The sequence below is a fragment of the Papilio machaon genome, chromosome 24, assembly GCF_912999745.1.
Source record: "Papilio machaon chromosome 24, ilPapMach1.1, whole genome shotgun sequence".
NCBI classification, from domain to species: Eukaryota; Metazoa; Arthropoda; class Insecta; order Lepidoptera; family Papilionidae; genus Papilio; species Papilio machaon.
Window position 1 is genome coordinate 1,433,084 of NC_060009.1, and position 20,093 is coordinate 1,453,176.

Here is a 20,093-nt window from a genome sequence, read left to right on the forward strand (position 1 = left end):
TAGCTGTCGTCCTCGACTCCGTTCTCACGGAATTAAAAACAAACGTAATAAGTAGCCTATGTGTTCTTCCAGACTATGTTCTACATCAATGCCAAATTTCATCAAGATTCGTTGAGCCGTTCCGGAGATACCTCCAAACAAACATCCATCGATCCATCTATCTAAACATTCGCATTTATAATATTAGTAAGATTTAACCTGATCGGTAGAAGGGTAATGTTTTGCGCATGTATTATGTATGTGCGTTTGTAGATTCCTAATTCATAGACTCTATAAACGACTGAATTAATTTTGACAAGTGAGGTTTTATTCGATTAGAATTCTACCCGAGTATTAGTCAATAGGTTTTTTAATCTATATGTATAAAAGAAAGTGGTGTTAGTTACACTATTTATAACTAAAGATCGGTCGAACTAATTTAGCTGAAAATTGATGGGGAGGTAGCTTAGAACTAGGAGACGGACATAGGAACTTTTTTATCTTGTGTGCATTTTGTTTATTCGGTCGGTACCAGTCGCGGGTAAAAGCTAGTTATTAATAAATTACTATAATTAACTTTAACGATGATTATAAAAGTAATAAAATTTTGCGTTGAAACATTTCAAACTCGTGAACAATTATTAAGGTTAGTGCACATCACTAGAGAAAATTAAAAAAAAAGTGTCATTGTAAAATTGCGACACTCTAGCTACCTTTATCACTTATAGTTGTGCGTTAGACCGAATACAATATTTTGCAAACGTAGATTTAATGATTATTCAGAATTAGAAATAACACACGAAATCCTTTGGATTCCATTTCTTAGAATATTGCGTATTTTAAGATTATTTGTGTTTGAAAAAAAAATTATTTACATTTAATTGTAAGAAATAAGAAGCCATATAATATTAAAAATAAGTAATGTCTTTGAACTAGTTTACTAAGGATTTTAGAATACAAACCTATCTCTATACGTCTATATGAGTTATTCGAAAATATTTTATATATCTTCAAAGTATATCAACATTAGTATAATGCATATCAATCCATCGTTTTCAATTGGAAAAAAAACAATGATGATCATAAATGACAGTCAACTTCCATCGCCATATTACCTTGGTGTTCCCGCTGGTCGTTTGCCCCCTTCTCTTATAAAAAAAAATTACCTGTTCAAAAAAGCTCAAAATATTTTAATCCCTGTCTCCTTGAAAAAATAAATCTTACTAATATTATAAATGTGAATGTTTAGATGGATGGATAGATGAATGTTTGAAGGTATCTTTCGGAACGGAAAGAACACATTATACTTATTAAGTTTTATTTATTCCACGCGAACGAAGTCCCGAGCGACAGCTAGTATAAAAATAAATTTAATGTTAAGACTTGAGGAGTGGAAATCACTAAATTAAAAAAGAATAATAAATATTAGGGCATTAGCTCTGCTACATATAAAGTCGGATCGCTAATCCTAAAATGTTTAAATTACGCATGACGTCACTAATCGTTTCTAAGATGATACAAAAAGAAGTACGACTCATTCTAAACCAACTCGAGTTGGTCGTTAATGCCTTCACGTTAAGTGGTGACAACAATACAATTGAGGTACTTTATCGTATTACAATCACACCTCGATGGATCTTCAAAGCTGGGCTGGACAATGCTTGCGTAATACTAAGGTATAGTGTATAGTGTAGTTTCGATAAAGGAACCCGCACATTAGACACGTTAGTAAAATTGTTTTTTTATGTTTGATAATTCTGCAAAATGCTGCTCAGATATCTAGCTAAATAACTTAACTTGTAAACACTCACACTAAACTAGTTAATACAATATTTTTATGTATTACATAATTATTTATCAATGAGTTTTAATTGATCAACGACAAATATGTTGGACAATACTGTAAAATCTAATATATAAAATTCTCGTGTCACAGTTTTCGTTCCCGTACTCCTCCGAAACGGCTTGACCGATTCTCATGCAATTTTGTGAGCATATTCAGTAGGTCTGAGAATCGGCCAACATCTACTTTTCATTTTTTTTTAACTGCGCGCGGACGGATTCGCGGGCGACAGCTAGTATGTATATATAAAAATGTAAGTAGTTTTATTTGAATTAAAGTTTAAGATTTTGGATGTAATTTTTTAACATAATTATTGTTAATTTATTTTTATACTTACCTTAAATATGATTACAACAACACTGGACGTGAACTATGTTACTTAAAAGATATTTTAAGAAAAATGTTGAGTGTGAACACACCTTTATACTTTAAACCATCACAAAAATATTTCAATATAAAGATTAGCGTTAACAATGGCACAGCCGACAAAGCCTTTGTTAAATATTGACCACCGTAAATAAATATAGAGCATTAAAAACTCCTTGAATTTACAATGACTGGCCTTATGCAATGTTATTATGTTGGTACTTAACAGCATATTACAACTGACCTAAGAGCTTAAGACGTAAAAACAATGAAAATTATTAAGTAAATAATTAGTAACGATTTAAATATTTAATTTTAGGTACTATTTATTATTAAAAACCAAACTATTTATCTCGTTATCAATGAGACAAATGAATGAAGTGTAAGTTTCGTATCTTAACTTGGACTTCAATATAAAGGAAAATAATATGTTGGATAAAATGCGTAACTATAATTATAAAGTAACGTTAATATCTTCTGATAAAAAGAAATATTGAACTTACCGCATTGAATCCGAAAAAATGTCTTCACACCACATTAATGTCGTAATTAATTCATATTCTTAAATTAAACAAATAAATTAAAACATCACCTCCCACAATAATTATAACATAAAATTATTTTTTTTAAATCTCAATGTCACAGATAAATAATTAAATGCCCACCAAAATAAAAACAATGACGTCAAGAGATGTTGATTGAAGAATTATAGTATTACATCTCTGGCAGACAAGGAGTTAGCGTTCTGCCAAAGAGGTGGCACACTGGCTATCAAGACCTTTGCCTTTTTTATTAGAAAAAGATAGGAATAAAATAAAGAGAAAATGGCGCGGAAGTGAGAGAAAGAGAGAATGGAAGTTAACAATAGAATATAGTAGTTATTAGAGTTTGATAGATTTTTTATGTAAATATGTATATAGTTTTAGTGAATATAACAACCAATAAAAGCATTTGGCTGCCATGTTGCTGCTTTTAGCCGATTTCAAATAGAAGGAGGTTATCAATTAGACTGTATTTTTTACCACCGACAAAGATTGCGAAATAATAATTATACAATATAGACAACATGTCACAAAAAAGAAGAGAACTTTCTTACTTTCGAGGGTTTTCATGACATTATTTTGTTACTTTTTAGTGCATTTTGTTTGAGATTGTTTTTTATATTACTTTTTAGTGCAATTAGTTTGAGATTGTTTTTTTATGAAGACGGTTTTTTTTTTCAGTTCATACAAAACACGAATAAAGTTGGCGGCGTTAGTGTTCTCAGTAGAAAAGAAATATGATCAAAGGCGAGGCATTTTCATACGACGTCGATATAATACGGCTATTAGAAAATTGGATTTGCCTCTTATGAATGACGACTTCGCCTCCTTGGTATGTCTGTTTCGCTTTTTGTATACAATCTACTATAATATGGTATATTAATCTTCTAAGAATACAAATTAGTACGTACAAAGAAAATATATATCCATATTTTTGATTAAAATTATTTATACGATTATTTCAAATTATGTTGGTTAATGGTGTAAATTAAATGTGTTAAATTAATAGATTTTAATTTTAAATGGTAATTTTGTTAAATACATTATTGTTAACCCGTTAACTAGAATTATTAAAATCAGTGGAAGGGTAATTTAAAATTTTAAACTAAAGTAAATCCGAACGCAAATTTAAAACTAAAATGAAATATAAGTTATTATTTTTTTTTACTTTTGTCAAATTTAAAATCAAAAATTGTTACTGACGCGTAAACGGACACGTCTCAAGTTGTAGATATATGTGGGGTGCTACTTAGCGGATTTCTTAGGGGTTGAAGTTTTAGGGGATGCGGAGGGCGAGGTGTAGGTATAACTGAGATGTATCACCGTATCACGAATGATGGAACCTTACGAATTTGTTCGATAAGTATGGAGTACACTTTTATAATTTTTTTATTAAGTTTTTCTTCATTATTTCCTTTTTATAGTGAGTTGCCATGCCAACTGAGTCTTAGAATGATCAGTTTGGATCTTAGTGTTGATTTAGTATGAAGTATCTACACTAAGTGAGTTTTTAAATAATCATTAAAAGACTAGGAGTGTGATTGTGTAAGCCAAAGCCTTTTCCAATTTAGAAAAGCGAAGGGTTATTCAATTTTCACTTACCCTGCATGTTTTAGGGCTCCAATCAACCTATATTTTTGTTTTTTTATTAAAGTTATTTATGTATTTTCTATCTATAACTTTTCCTTTTAAAAAAACAAAATGGCGGCAAATAAATAAGTTCCCGCCATTTTAATGTAGCTGTCACATACCGCTCCGTCAGTATTTTACACAAACCGGCAAATATAATAAAAGCCTCTCAGACACCACCCTCAAAAGACACGTAGGTATTTCTATATTGTACACAAATCTTATCTTATATACTTATATTTTAAATTCGAATTGTCGTAGATTTAAATACTAGCTTCGCCCGCGATTCCGTCCGCGCGGAATTTGAAAAAAAAACTTAATAAGTAGCCTATGTGTTCTTCCAGACTATGTTCCGAATCTGTGCTAAATTTGATCAAGATCTGTGGAGCCGTTACGGAGATCTTCAAAAAAACATCCATCCATCTAAATATTCGCATTTATCTAATATATAAAATTCTCGTGTCACAGTTTTCGTTCCCGTACTCCTCCGAAACGGCTTGACCGATTCTCATGAAATTTTGTGAGCATATTGAGTAGGTCTGAGAATCGGCCAACATCTATTTTTCATACCCCTATTAAGTTTTTTTTTAACTGCTCGCGGACGGAGTCGCGGGCGACAGCTAGTAATATTAGTAAAATGTACAATGTAATTAGTAAAACATTAAATAGGACTCCTAGGCTCCAAGATACATTGTTAAGAGGTCAAAAGGTAATCTGAAACTATTATAATAGTACACGTCGTTTAGTAGTATCCTTAAAAACCTCTTGAAAGTGTTTGCTTGTCTACAGGCAATGAACACAAAAATTATTTTAATAGACGCCGCGTCTATTAGACTAAGTATAATATGAGATAAGTTTGGCATATGTTTACGTTTTGTGTGTAATTGTTGTTCTCCTGTAACCCAGAGAGGTAGGCAGAGTTCACAGACCTCCATTTGGTATGACCAAATGAACCTCCATAATCCACTTTTCGCCATTTCGGAAAACGGAACGTGTCGGGCGTAAAAAAAATCTTAATTTATAAGTAGCATAAAGATACCATAAAAATGTTTACCAACGCGAATCAATGCGATCCGATTTTGGATTTCATTGTACTGAAGTACCCATCGTAACACGTCTCATTGACTTTCGAACATTTTGTAGATAAATTCAATTACAAATTAAGTTTTACAACCTTTGAAATAAAGTTGAATTTTCATTAATTATTTTTATTTGGACATTTTAAACTAGTTATTGGAATTTGAGTTATAAGACGATGTTTTAGGGTTTATTTTTGTATTTTCTTCCTTTGTTTTATTAAGTACTAAGTAGTGATACCTACTTATTCATTATAGTCCGCCACCCGCGGTGTTTGTTTGAAAAACGCCGCTTTTTTTTAACCTACCTTCACTTTTGTTGGAGTTTTTTTTCTTTTATATTATTCTATTATCCAACGTGAACTAAATACCGAATATAATGAGTTTAAAGATTGGATAATGTTTTGTTATTTTCGGGGGCTGTCATATTTGATTCTTTGTTGTGTATTTTGTTTGTTACAGCTTGTTTTCGCGAAATAAAATAACGATTTGCAAAGCTATTGTATCTCATATTTTGGTGGGAGATTTTTTTTTTATTGATTACTTTACGGTTTTACATAGAACGGATTTGATAGTGTAAACTGTCAGATATTGCTACAAAGAATTTACTAGTAAACGACCTTGCAAAATACAGGAATAAATTAATGTTATGACAGAATAAATTTTAAGCTATTTTTATTACGGAAATTGAAATAGCTTTCCTCTTTCCTAGTACTATTGTATGTACAATACAAGAACCGTATATAATGACGTCATAATGATTGCCCTAAACTCTACAAAACGGTTAATTTATACATCAAAGACTTTGTAACTAATAGAAATTGATAAAGATACAAAAATTGCTTTGTTGAAAATTAGGAATATAATACAAGTGCTGCCATCTTTATTGTTGTTACTAAAACTATGAATTTACAAGTGAAACCGAATAAAAATATCTATCTTAATTTTGTAAATAAGGAAAACATAAATTAAATAAACATATTGTAACTACAAAAAACTTTTTATGTCATATAAATTGATGAAATAAAATTTAAAAAGGTGGGTGATTTTTGGCGTTGTATTGAGAATTTGTGATAGTGCCATCTAGTGTGTGATGGCGGTGTCAAAAATGTTCGTTTTAAATCAAGAAATCATGTATGAAACCATCAACAGATGGCGACTTACAGTAAAAGTTTGCAATGCAAATGAAAAAAACTGAATTACGTATAAAATTATATCTAAAGTTACACATCATTATCAAATCTCTCAAATGGTTTTTTTTTAACATTGATAGAAAAAACAAGTATCATTACAACAAGTTTTATTATAATCTTTAAATATCAATTAGTTGGTCGAAACTTTCAAACTTAATTCTGATACATAGATTACAAATCAACTCTTTTCGGTTTATTTATTTTCAAGTTTTTCGGTTCCCAATTTTCTTCTATTATTCTCTTCTTTATTATTCTTTTGTATACGTGGGCAGAGAGACGAGCCGTTCTTGTTTTTTCTTCAGATTCAAAATCAACCTCGTACAGTCCGAAGCGTTCACTAAAACATTTAGAAGGAAACACTCAAAATATATATTTCATTTTTGTTACTTTAATTTAAAGAAGTCAAACGGCTGCAAAATTTCACCACTGATTTTATTAACTCTGTTTTAAATAGAGTGAGAGATTATTTTATTCATTAAGCTAAACACCCTACATACTTTGTCCTCAAGCTCACAATGACGTGGTTAATTTCACCTTTTAAGGATCCGTACACACAGGCGGGGGTGGAGAACAGAGCAGATTTATATATAAAATTGAACTTCACACGATTGTAACCAAGTTTAATTTTACATTGCACCTTTTTTTATTAAAAACTAACGTAAAAAAGACGTGACACGTCAAATTAAACCTTGTTCAAATAAAATAAAGCTCAATTTTATTTGCGACATAAATCTGCTCTGCTTTTCACCCCGCTCTTCGTAACCGATGTTAAAACAAGATCTTACCTACTCCCTGCAATCCATTCAATATTATCCATTAGACTCCATACTGTATAACCTTTAACTTCAGTACCATCTTCTATAGCCAGTAATAAAGCGTTTAAATATCTCCTCATTGTCTCTGCCCTACTTCTATCCCATAGTCCAGTCTTTGTCGACCAGCCATTCTCTGTTATGAACATTGTTGGATAATCGTACCGTAAGTTGAGGAATATACACAGCTTGTATAAGCCATAAGGAGCACTCTGTAATTCAAGAAATGTTTAAATTTATACCTGTTTTCATACTTATTATGATTTAATACGTACTTAAATAGTTATAATCAAGTTAATATGGACTTAGGCGAGTTTCCATAACTGAAACAAATGTATAAAATGTAAGAAATTTCGTCTACTATTAGGTCCTTACATATGAAATTGGCGTTTTGTATGGGAGGAACAAAAAGTCGAATATTTTTTAATATAATATATTTAATTAATCAAAGTATGAACCATTATTTTCTATGCACTTTTGCCATCTCATAGGTAGTTCATTGATCCCTTTACTAAAAAAACCAGTCGGACGGGAATCAATAAAATCTTTGAAGGCGATTTGGACTGCCCCATCGGAGTTGAATTTTTTCCCTTGCAAGAAGTTATCCAAATTTCGAAAAAAATGGTAATCTGTTGGAGCAAGGTCCGGGGAGTACGGAGGATATCTTAGACTTTCCAATTGAAGCTCTTCTAATTTAGTAGCCGTCTGTTGCGCAGTGTGTGGTCTAGCGTTGTCGTGAAGCAGCAGTGGCGTGGAGCGATTGATCAGCCTAGGTTGTTTAGCCGCTAGCTTTTCCATCATGGTTTGCAATTGCTGATAACAGACATCAGCCGTAATAGTCTGGCCAGATTTGAGAAAACTGCAATGAACAATACCGGCACTAGTCCACCAAACGCTTACAAGTAACTTTTTTGGGGTTAATTTTCGCTTGGGGCAGGATTTGGCTGGCTGGCCAGGATCCAACCATTGCGCTGAGCGCTTCCGATTATCGTAAAGAACCCATTTTTCATCACAGGTAATGATTCGGTTTAAAATACCTTCATTATTGTGCCGGTTTAGTAATGTAACGCAACAGTCGACGCGCGTTTGCCGGTTTGCTTCAGTCAATTCGTGAGGTACCCACCTTTCAAGCTTTTTAATCTTCCCAATTTGCTTCAAGTGAATTAAAACAGTTTTATCACTAACATCGCAGCCTGCAGCTAACTCGGACGTGGTTTGCGATGGATCCGCTCCCACAATAGCCTTCAACTCTTCATTATCAACTTGAGTCTCAAGCCGTCCACGGGGCTTGTTCTGCAGATCGAAATTTCCAGAACGAAAACGTTGGAACCAAAAACGAACTGTGTTTTCTTTTGCAACACGACCGCCATACACATCATTCACCCTTCGAGTCGTTTCCGCAGCACTAGTGCCACGGCGGAACTCGTACTCGTAAATAATGCGATATTTTAAGTTTTCCATTTTGTAAAATGAGTGACGCAAACAGAAAAAAACAGAAGAAAAAAAACAAACGAATGACGGTCATCGAACCACAGATACATGAGTCTATAGCTGTACAAATTTGAATTTGGAATTCCTTACCAAAGAGGAGAAATTCGTGATTAAAGTGGCCAGTACGAAAAACGCCAATTTCATATGTAAGGACCTAATATTTTTAAAATTAACTGATATAAGTAATATTAGCGCCATCTAGTTCAATTTTAAATGACTTACTCTAAGCCAGTTAGACGCGGACTGTTCCCAATGTTCACCTAACACCAAATCTACACCAATGTCATCTGCGTACGATGGCGAATGGAGATTTTTAGTAGAAGGTTTGATCAGAAATGTAGTATAGTGATTAATGCCAAGGAAATCCGCTGAACCTAGAAATTGAACAATCAAATTACTAACTACGTCACTTTGGGTAATTTAATAGTTTTTAAGCAGTCTTTGTGAACATTTTTTTCACTTTACTTACATTAAGGAACTCTTGGTAATCATTTAACGACTGAGCCGTAAACGTGTGTAAATCAGCTCTGAACTGATTCAAAAATTAGGATCACATAGACTTGAATCGTTGAGCTGCAGCTCAACTACTAAATTGGCAGGTCACGGCTCATCGCGATGTATTATGTATGTGAGCCAACGAGCCTTGTGCTGCCTGGTGACTCGCAACTCGAAATGCAAATCATAAATCAATGCAAATACAAATTGAACTGAGCTGTGAGCCGGATCACTGATCTTCTTCACACATATGAACCATGAGATGATTTGACGGTCATCAATTTTAGTTTAGTTACTATAACTATTCAGTTGGAAGCCAATTTGAAATGACGTGAACCTAGGGCTGTCCTTAAATGCTTTTAACATGCGTTTACCTTTTAACAGATTTATTTCTTCCGGGCTAAGTGTTGGCAATCTGGATCTATAAAAACCTTGTTGTTTACTCTTCTTTTCTACGATTTTTTTGACCACAGATGAAAAATCACCTTTTTTTGACCATATTGGATCCAAATATACGCCCATCTGCAAAAAACGTATAGTAATTGCATTTAGATAAATTAATTTTACTCGACAATAGTAATAACAAAATCTACTAGTCTTCTAGTTATTTAAAAAAATTAAAAAATGGGACCCATCTGCAAGCACTTCCTTTCGATTAAAATAATTTTTATCAAAATCGGACCACCAGGAGCGAAGCATCGCGGTAACACACATAAAAAAATACAGTCAAATTTATAACCTCCTTCTTTTTGAAGTCGGCTAAAAATAGTTTCAATTAACCCTTAATTTAACTTTGTTACTAAGACTAAAGACACAGTTGTAATTCTAACAAAAAATTAACTTTCAAAATGTCTTAAAATATTATATAAGTACGTACTTACCTCAAATTCTCGATATCTTTCTACCGCTTCGACATTTTCAGTTTTATTATTCAGTGGATCTGACCAATTTATTGCCATCGATATACCCACCGATCCTAAAAAAAATATTATTGATTTACCGTGGGTTTCTAAGACAAATATCTCCGTTTAAAACATATTATCATCTCTGATTTGTCAATGATAATGACAGAGACGATAATATATTTTTACAGAGAGAGTGTTTTCAATCCAACACCAAAATTAAGTGAGCAAAATAATAATCAGCTTCATATCAGCCATTATGCTATTTCATATTGCAGATTATTTATGAAAATTGTGTAACAAAATAAAGTGATGACAACAAGGATAGTTAATTTTAAATTAAATTTCAGCTAGTTATTTAATTTGGATTATTATTTTTGATTACCTTTATACTTCTTCTTAAATTCTCTTTCATATAACCTGTAAACTTTAGCGTGAGCCAATAATATATTCTTAGCACAGAGATATTCACTAACACCTTTCGCATCAATTCCAGGTGCTAACATTCTATCACCATATCCGTATATACATATTGCATTTGGTTGGTTTATAGTTATCCAAAAAGGTACTTTGTGAGCATATTTATTAAAAACTACCCTCGCATAATCTTCGAACCAATCACTAGATAATGGATTAACCCAGCCTCCTAAATCTTGTAGTTTTTGAGGCAAATCGAAGTGATATAAGGTGATCATTGGTGTTATATTGTAGTTTAAAAGTTCATCTATTAAATTGTCGTAGTATTGGAAACCATGCTCGTTCTGTTCGTGTGGGAAACCTAAAAGTAAAGGTAAAATAAAACCTTATTTTTGTCTCATAGAATCTTTAGTTGTGACTGTACTAAATATAAACGTGTAATGCCTACCTACACCCTACTAGGCAATAGTACTTACAGTAGTTATAATATATCTTCATCATCAGCTCACTATACGTCCCCACTGAGGGGCTCGGAGCCTACCCCAAGTTAGGAGACTAGGCCATAGTCAACCACGCAAGTGCGGGTTGGTTGACATCTCACATATTGCATGGTTGCATCATTTTCCTTCAACGTAAGAACGTCGGATAAATGTACATATGTAAATCGAAAAACACATTGGCACATGGATTCGAACCCAGGACCTGCAGATTGCAAGTCAAGTGTTTAACTCCTGAGCCGCCGACGCTCTTATATATCATATATCTTGGAGGCTGTTAATTTTGCATGATTCGCTGCGCAAAATACAATTTTGGTGTGGCGGTTTGTAGCGAGTTGCGCGGGTAAGGCTCTGCGCAGCGCGCCAATGAACTACGCCGCCAAGATATTTGAATATAACTATACTAATTACAAAGATGAACAAAAACGGTATTATTTCATGCTTATACACGTGTTTCATTTAAGAATATGCATGAACAAGTACCATATTGTGACGTAGAGTCGTTAAAATAGACATTCTTTTTAATGTTTTTTTTAATTTGAAAAATTAATTTATTTATTATCTAAATAACTCACCAGATGGCAGCACCCGCGGCCAAGAAATAGAAAACCTGTAATAATCGACTCCAAGCTCTCTCAATAATTCCACATCCCGCTTATATTTGTGGTAGGAATCGCACGCGACATCACCATTCCTACCATCCGCTACTAATTCAGGATGACTGTGCATATATGTGTCCCAAATACTTTCACCTTTGCCTTAAAAAAATGGTAGATATTTTATAAAAAAAAGATTAAACAATTTCAATTTAAGAACGCTTTAATCATAGAGTTGTAACAAAGAGACATGTTTGTAAAAATATAAACACTGAAACGTTCCAAAATAAATCAATATTACTAATACATATTATAAATGCGAATGTTTAGATGGACGTTTGTTTGAAGGTATCTTCAGAACGGCTCAATAGTTCTTGATGAAATTTGGCATAGATGTAGAATGTAGTCTTGAAGAACACATAGACTACTTATAAAGTTTTTTAACACCGCGCTGACGGAGTCGCGGGCGACAGCTAGTACACAAAAAATTATGTCAGCCAGTTGACAATCGTCAAACAAAATTTGTGCAGCAATTATCGAGCGCAGAACGTAAAGTACACCAAAAATCTCATATTAATTTTGACATATTTGACGACGTGGAAACGAAGGCGATTGTTACATATTCGTGGTAGGCCCACAGATGCCCTGTAATGGTAGGTTAAAATTGAAACGTTTTATATCTTATCTCAACATAGATTACTTCCAATATTTGTTAGTTTCTTGGTATGACTACAAAAAACTAGGTCATATATAACTATTGTTTATTATTATAGATGTCACTAGTGGTTCTTTAACCTGATATAAACCACCCCATGCTTCACCAAGTGTAACTATAATTACTACGCTTTTTATAATTATAAAATTTAATATTGAAAACATTTATTCTGAAAACGCACAAACCTTTTAACCTAATCTAACAAAAAGTTTATATCGAAATCTGTCTAGTGTTATAACCAAGGTAATAAAGAAACAAAAAAACACAAATCATGCCCGTAACCTAGAGAGGTAGGCAGAGACCACGGACCTCCATTTGACTGAATACATACTTATATGTCAATTATATGTTTCAAATTACATACCATCGGTATCCCATGCCCCTTCCACTTGATAAGCAGCTGTTGAGACACCAAACTTGAAGTCATCTTTGAACCTCCTCTGTTTGCCGTCACTCCAAGCATTTATTGTTACACAACTAAATATGTAACAATATTAAACTCTATGACGTTCAGGGAAAGAATATTAAATTGACACCTCACTCGCAAAAACCGATTAAATCATTAAGTATGTCACTATATAAGGTCACAACGAAGAAGAAGCATTTACAGCTTCACCGTGCTTGAGGTAGCCAGGCGCAGATGACGCTTAACCTAAACCTCATTTAAGAGTAACTAGGCTCGAAGAGCCTCAGGAGCCTCGGCTCGGGCTGACAGTATTAGGGATATAAATGCGAATGTGTGGATGGATGAATGTTTGAAGGTATCTCCCGAACGGCTAAACAGATCTTGATAACATTTGGCACAGATATAGAACATAGTCTTTAAGAATACATAGGCTACTTATTAAGTTTTTTTTTAATTCCGCGCGGACGGAGTCACGGGCGACATTTAGTAGCCCATATACATAAAATATACTAAGGTACTTCAAACATTTCCTGTTAGTCGGGTTAATTTAACATTCATAGCATAAAGTGAATAAATAACAATGTCGTTAGGAATAATATTAGAATAAATACATACCAAAACAACACAATAAACAAAAATGATCTCATGTTTGTTATAAATTAAATTTATATAATTTCAATTAATATAATTATTACACAATTTCCTTGTGAATAGTTTGAAAGCAAACATTTTACTAATCAATAATAATTACGGTGCGATTGATAAAGAAAATTGAACTTATCTATAAACATTTTTATATTATCTTCTACTAATCTATTATATCTTAAATATATAAGATATATAGTATATATATATGTTTTCTATTACACGAATAAAAGAGATTCAACTACACTACATAGTTATTTATACATAGTTTATTTATAGTTAGTTGGATTAAACATTTCAACATACACGCAAGACAACAAAGAAATATGAAAATCTTGTTATTTATATAACTACTATAACTACTTTTCCTCAGACAGTTTTTAATTTATATTCTTTTAAATATCTTTCATTTCGTCGTGTGTTAAGAAATGTTATAGCGTCTATTATTTTTTGAGACATATGAGAGGGATGAATTTTTTTTTTAGGTGTTTCGATTAAGGAATTCCACAGTTGTATTGATATGTTATCTGAATAGATAACGCTCAAGTATTTTTTTATGAAGAAGTGAACTTTAAAACATTATCCTATGATATCTGTTATCTTTGATAGTAGATCTATAGACCAACAACGATATCTGACCCGACATAAGTGATAAAACAACCTATAAATACCGACAAGGCTAACTGAACTGGTGGGCAATAGTCACACTAAATTATGACAGCTCACTTACGCCCTCTTGTCAACGTCAAAAAATGTAACAAAATCCTCTTTGTACTGTTGCTGTGTTGTAATTTTTCTTTTACAGCATTTTCTGTGCCTACGTATACTAGATGATAAATCAGATTTTTTTTGTGACTGAGTAAGTAGTCACTGTTTGCCTTGAAGAGGCATTTACAGTTTCACCGGGCTTGAGGTGGCCGGGCGCAGATGGCACTAAGCCTTAACCTCGTTTAAGAGTAACTAGGCTCGAGTGCTCCCTCAGGAGCCTCGGCTCGGGCTGTTATTTCACGATAAATCAGAACTAACCGCGATAGCAGCGCCTCTGTCATGCGCTAGATATCCTTGTTTGATAATACAGTGGCTTTATTATTTATTTAGTAAAAGAAAACTTCACATAGAAAATTTCGATTATTTTTATTTTCCGTCGGTGATGTAGTTATTTTATTCAATTTCCTTCATCTATTGTCATGATCATTGAGGGAGGTACATAATCGTGGTCAATAACACGGGTCCTGATCACCTCCTTGTAAATAAATGCGGACTTCCTCGGCGTCCGAGTTCTTGCCGGGTCTTCGAAGTCAACCTCGTAGAGTCCGAAACGTTCACTGAAAGAAAGGATAACCTTAGAATGAGTAAAAAAATGGCAACTTTGTCAATTGTCAAACATGTCCACCATATTTAAAAAATAATAATAAGTAGCCTAAGTGTTCTTCCAGACTATGTTCTATATCTGTACCAAATTTCATCAAGATATGTTAAGCCATTCTGGAGATACCTTCAAACCTACATCCATCCACCAATCCATCTAAACTTTCGCATTTATTATATTAGTGAAAAGTGAAATTTGTTAAATATTCTTTCATAGAAGAAAGTTTTGAATTAATACTCAATCGTAATAATGTGTCTCAACTCAACAACATCTCCCTGCCTCTTTTTTGTGCCTCAGTATACTCTTCCACTACCAGCAATCCCATCTAAATTCTCTTCTTCCTTAAATACTAGTTCACACAATCCTACAATTTGGGGACACTTTTCTGTTCTTTTCTTGAAGCTACTCAAAGCACTTCTGATACCCTAGAAACATCATTTTGGATACTTACGTATATCCTCGCGTCCATTCAAAATTATCCATGAGACTCCAGGCCATATATCCCTTTAGGTTAACACCTTCGTCCAACGCGTCTAGAACATTTTCCAAGTTATCGCGGTAGTAACGTACTCTGTCATCATCTTCCAGCCCCTGTTCCAATCTCGTAGACCAGCCATTCTCAGTTATATACATCACTGGGTTGTTGTACTTCTCTTTAATATGTAGTAGAACTTTTAGAAGACTGTTGGGTGATTGCTACAAAATAAATGAGAACTTAATAGTACCAGTAATTATGATGTTTTTTAATAAAACGAACTGTCGCCCGCGACTCCACCCACGTGAATTAGAAAAAACTTCATTAACAGCCTATGGGTTCCTCCACACTATGTCCTACCTCTATACTAAATTTCAGCAAGATCCGTTGAGCCGTTTTGGAGATATCTTCAAATAAACATCCAACCAAACATTAGCATTATAATTTATGTAATAAGTAAGATAAATTATATAATCGCGTCCCCAAATTGAAGGTTTGTGTGAACCAGTATATGTGGAAGAAGAGAGTTTAGATGGGATTACTGGTAATAGAATAGTATACTATGGCACAAAAAATAAGCCAGGGAGATTTTGTTATTCATTCCAAGGTTATTTATGTATTCGATCCTTGTCGATCAGAAAATTATTTAAAAACTTTGAACGAAACGTAATATTAAGAATGTCCTATTTAGAAGAGATTGTTTACATTAGAGTTAAAAGGTTACCTTTAACCAAGGTGATGGCGCTGAAGGCCAGTCACTAGGCGTGAACGTTCCTACATTAATATCATCTTGCATCGAAGGTACTGGGTGTTCTTGAAGGTATTCAGTACCAGAAACTAAAACACCAGTGTAATGATTGATTCCAAAGAAATCGTATGCGCCTCTTATAAATTCTATCTCTTCTTTTGTGAACTCGGGCATACGTGACTTCGAGAAACCTTGAACTTTGCTCTTTTGATTAACAACCTCAGTTAATTCTTTAGGGAATCCACCGCTTTCCGAGAAAATTGGTTCCGAATAGATACCCCACTGGAAAAGACCAATAAATACAAAAAAAAAGTTTAAACAAATCAATTAAAAACAATCAAGAGAAACTAAGCAAACTTTTAGATACTTACATCAGCTTGTCTCATTAATTCGGTTGCGATTTCATCTTCCTTCGAATCAGTCAATGGCTCAGTCCAGACTATTGAGTACGTTATACCACAAATACCGTCATCTCCTGCAAACTCCTTTTTGTACAAATAATACGATCTCGCATGAGCTAGTACTAAGTGCTTCGCGCAAAGATACGCTCCGATACCAGAAGCATTTAACATCGGTGCCAAAGTCACTGTATCGTAACCTTGGTAACACACTTCTCTAGGCTCGTTGAACGTGATCCAAAACTTGACCCGATCTCCGAATAAATCGAAGACCACACGCGAATAATCTTCAAACCATTGCGGGAATAACGGGTTGAGAAAACCTCCCAAATCTTGCAACTTTTGTGGTAAATCCCAATGGTAGAGTGTGATCATAGGTGTAATACCATATTTCAACATTTCATCGATGTAATTGTTATAGAATTGTACACCGGCATCGTTTATTCTATTTGAGAATCCATCAGGAAGTATTCTTGGCCAGGATAATGAGAATCTGTAAGCGTCCAGTCCAAGTTCCCTCATCATTTCGACGTCTCTCTTGTAGTTGTTGTAAGAATCGGCTGCGATGTCGCCATTGCTCTGGTCTAGGATCACAGTCGGGTTGGTGTGGGTTAAATGATCCCAGATATTTTCTCCCTTTCCTGTAAAATACAAACGATGATCTTAGATACCCAAAATAGGCCAGCCCCTGGGATCCATAGAAGACCAAAAATATAGCTGTAGGGCTTCGTAGAAATTTTTGGATCAAGAAAAAAGTTTGCAAACCTTTGGCAGATCAACAAGCATGAAATATGGTAGAGTTTTACGGATGTTTGAGTCAACTATAACACATTCGCTAATATATCAGTCGATACACAATGTAACTAACCATCGGCATCCCAACCTCCTTCTATTTGATACGACGCGGTCGCAGTACCGAACAGAAAATCATCAGGAAACTTCCTTTGCTGCTTCGCGGTGAACGCATTGCTGCCAATGGCTAATGCACTGAAACGTTTGATTTCTTTAAAAATAATATCTTAGCATCCAATGTGGAAGAAATATAAAATAGATTTTGTTCCCAATAGTGAGTTATTGATGTAGGAAAAATACGAGTTGCTATTCCTTGGAAAATAATATTTTTAAAAAGTACCTCTATTTTTAGCTTACTTGAAAAAATAATAAATATAATATAAAAAATAATAAATAATAATAAAATAGTTAAATGTATATAAAACTTATAGAATACCGAATAATAAAAGACGTGAAAGACTCAATGTGGTTTCAATGCAACGCATATTTTGTTAGTATTTTTAAACCAACTCAAACTTATTATTGTTTTCATATATTAATAATTAGTAAGGTTCTCGCATAATTACGTGTTATGCGGTCTCTCCTCCATTAACAAAATCCTATACTAAATTGATTATGAATATAAAATAGTTTACAATAAACATACCCTATGATCACCAGCCATTTCATTTTAAACAAAATTCAATAATCTCTTGCAATAACATGCAGTGACATCTGCTTTTATATTACTTACGCGGGAGGTATTGTCTTTGTTAGTTAAGTGGGATTACTTAGACATTTTTATCAGTTTTTTTTATCAGTGATGTAATTTGTTTTAAAAACAAGGTGTCAATCAAAACTTTTAGCTTACTCCTCTGACTTTGACCACTTAATCATGGAGGTTTTCAATACCGAATAACTTATTTAAAGTCATGTTGTCATAAACTTTTTCTGCGTCAAAAAATGTTATGTAACACGTTTCTGTATGAATGTTGTGGAACTGGAAACTCAAGGTAAAGTTCAAAATACGTTGACGAACTCGTTTCCTATTTCCTTCTCCATTTTGTATTTTTTTTTTCGAATAATTGGTTATTATATATTTATCTATACAATTAATAAAATTGGAATGTCTGTATGTAATATCGATAAAAATCGTATTTCATGGTATATTTCCTGGATCGATTTTGACGGGAATTGGAGTGTTAGTAGCTGAGGTTATTTCTACGCTGAAGCTGACCGCTAGTTGAAATTATATACCGGTTGTTCTGTCTAACGGGAATAACCTTATTACTTCGTTATAACCAGACCCGCTGAGAAAAATAGCAGGGTATGAATGATTTTCGCACGGATATTTGTATGCAAGTATGTCCATTCTATTGTGATTTTATCAAATTTCTTACTGATTTTATAGAAATAAAGAGTTTTTCCGGACTATTGTAAGTCAGTAGGGTTTATTTCCTTCTAATTAAGTAAGTATTGCTTATTTCTTCGTGCTTCAGTCGGGTATCATTTAAAACAATCTTATCCATTACAATGTTTTTTTCTTCTTCTGTCAAGTATATCTTAGTAGCTCTTTTGTTTATTCAAATATTCTATCTCTATTCAAGAGATAGTTAAGATATGTCACATTTACATCAATATTTTTTATCACTTTCAAGTATTTGTGTAGGATTATTTTAGGAGTACATTTTTGTACGATCACATGCAGAGTTAAGAACAATCTATTTACATATCATCGACACGTTTATCATGAACTGTATGTCGTGCCAAAAAACACAAATATACGCTTTGGAAATTATTGGACTAAGGAAAAGTGAAACGTCACTTGTTTTCTAGGGTACTGTATTTATCCCGTACTGCCCCTTCTTTTTTTCAGAGGAGAATGCTTTATGCATACTCCACGCCTCACCTAAGCCAAAGTCTAAGCCGGAGCGAGGGCGGGAGAGTATCTCCCTCCCGCTCCCGCTCGCCTCCTTCTGCGTAATAACCACTTCGCAGAAGGAAGCAACGACTTCCCAGTAGTGCGCGTAACGAGGAAGTGAGAGGTCGCTGGCAATTGTCGCCACCAGGGTGTACACCTATAATGTGTGTGTGCCGTGTTCTCTACGTCGCCGCACTCGTGGCACAACGCCGTCTCCTCCCTTCCGATTCGACACAGGCACTGCCCGAAACACAGCACATGCCCGGACAGCACCTGCGTGAGTCGGAAGGTTAGGGACTCGTGGCCCCTTCCGCACCATAATGTATTGCCCACCTAGACAAAATGCATACCATAACAAAGTCCAAAAATGTATGTATTAAATACATATGACGTGACAACCACGTGACTTGTAGAAAGTTATTGTAAGTTCTACTACACATTTTTGAAATTCTTTATGGAATCGTTTTATTTTATGAAATCGTAGGGAGTCTGGATTTAAAATATAGTTAACTAGCTTTTACCCGCGACTCCGTCCGCGCGGAATAAAAGAAAATGCACGTAAGATAAAAAGGTTCCTATGTCCGTTTCCTGGTTCTAAGCTACCTGCCCACCAATTTTCAGTCAAATCGATTCAGCCGTTCTTGAGTTATAAATGGTGTAACTAAAACGACTTTCTTTTATATATATAGATTATAAATTAGCGGTACAGTTGAAAATCGATTTTAAAAGTTATTGGATCAATAATGGTAGGGGATCCGATGCGGGGATTTTTGGAATTACTAGAGTGTGGCAGTTAAACAAGGGGGG

At 33.9% G+C, this 20,093-nt stretch overlaps 2 protein-coding genes across 2 annotated transcripts; both read right to left on the reverse strand.

Moving 5' to 3' along the window:
- Positions 1 to 6,771: 6,771 nt before the first annotated feature.
- Positions 6,772 to 13,189, reverse strand: LOC106715969 (myrosinase 1-like). The gene is made up of 8 exons (XM_045684022.1): positions 12,918 to 13,189; positions 11,818 to 12,000; positions 10,714 to 11,106; positions 10,308 to 10,402; positions 9,801 to 9,948; positions 9,154 to 9,305; positions 7,414 to 7,652; positions 6,772 to 6,965 (listed from the first exon to the last, which is right to left on the reverse strand). The coding sequence occupies exons 2-8, from the start codon at positions 11,969 to 11,971 to the stop codon at positions 6,800 to 6,802; spliced, it is 1,347 nt and encodes a 448-aa protein (XP_045539978.1). The 5' UTR covers positions 11,972 to 12,000; positions 12,918 to 13,189; the 3' UTR covers positions 6,772 to 6,799.
- A 1,558-nt stretch (positions 13,190 to 14,747) lies between these two features.
- Positions 14,748 to 18,273, reverse strand: LOC106716009 (myrosinase 1-like). The gene is made up of 6 exons (XM_045683863.1): positions 18,033 to 18,273; positions 17,463 to 17,581; positions 16,568 to 17,235; positions 16,173 to 16,478; positions 15,425 to 15,669; positions 14,748 to 14,929 (listed from the first exon to the last, which is right to left on the reverse strand). The coding sequence occupies exons 1-6, from the start codon at positions 18,053 to 18,055 to the stop codon at positions 14,770 to 14,772; spliced, it is 1,521 nt and encodes a 506-aa protein (XP_045539819.1). The 5' UTR covers positions 18,056 to 18,273; the 3' UTR covers positions 14,748 to 14,769.
- Between the last annotated feature and the right edge of the window lie 1,820 nt (positions 18,274 to 20,093).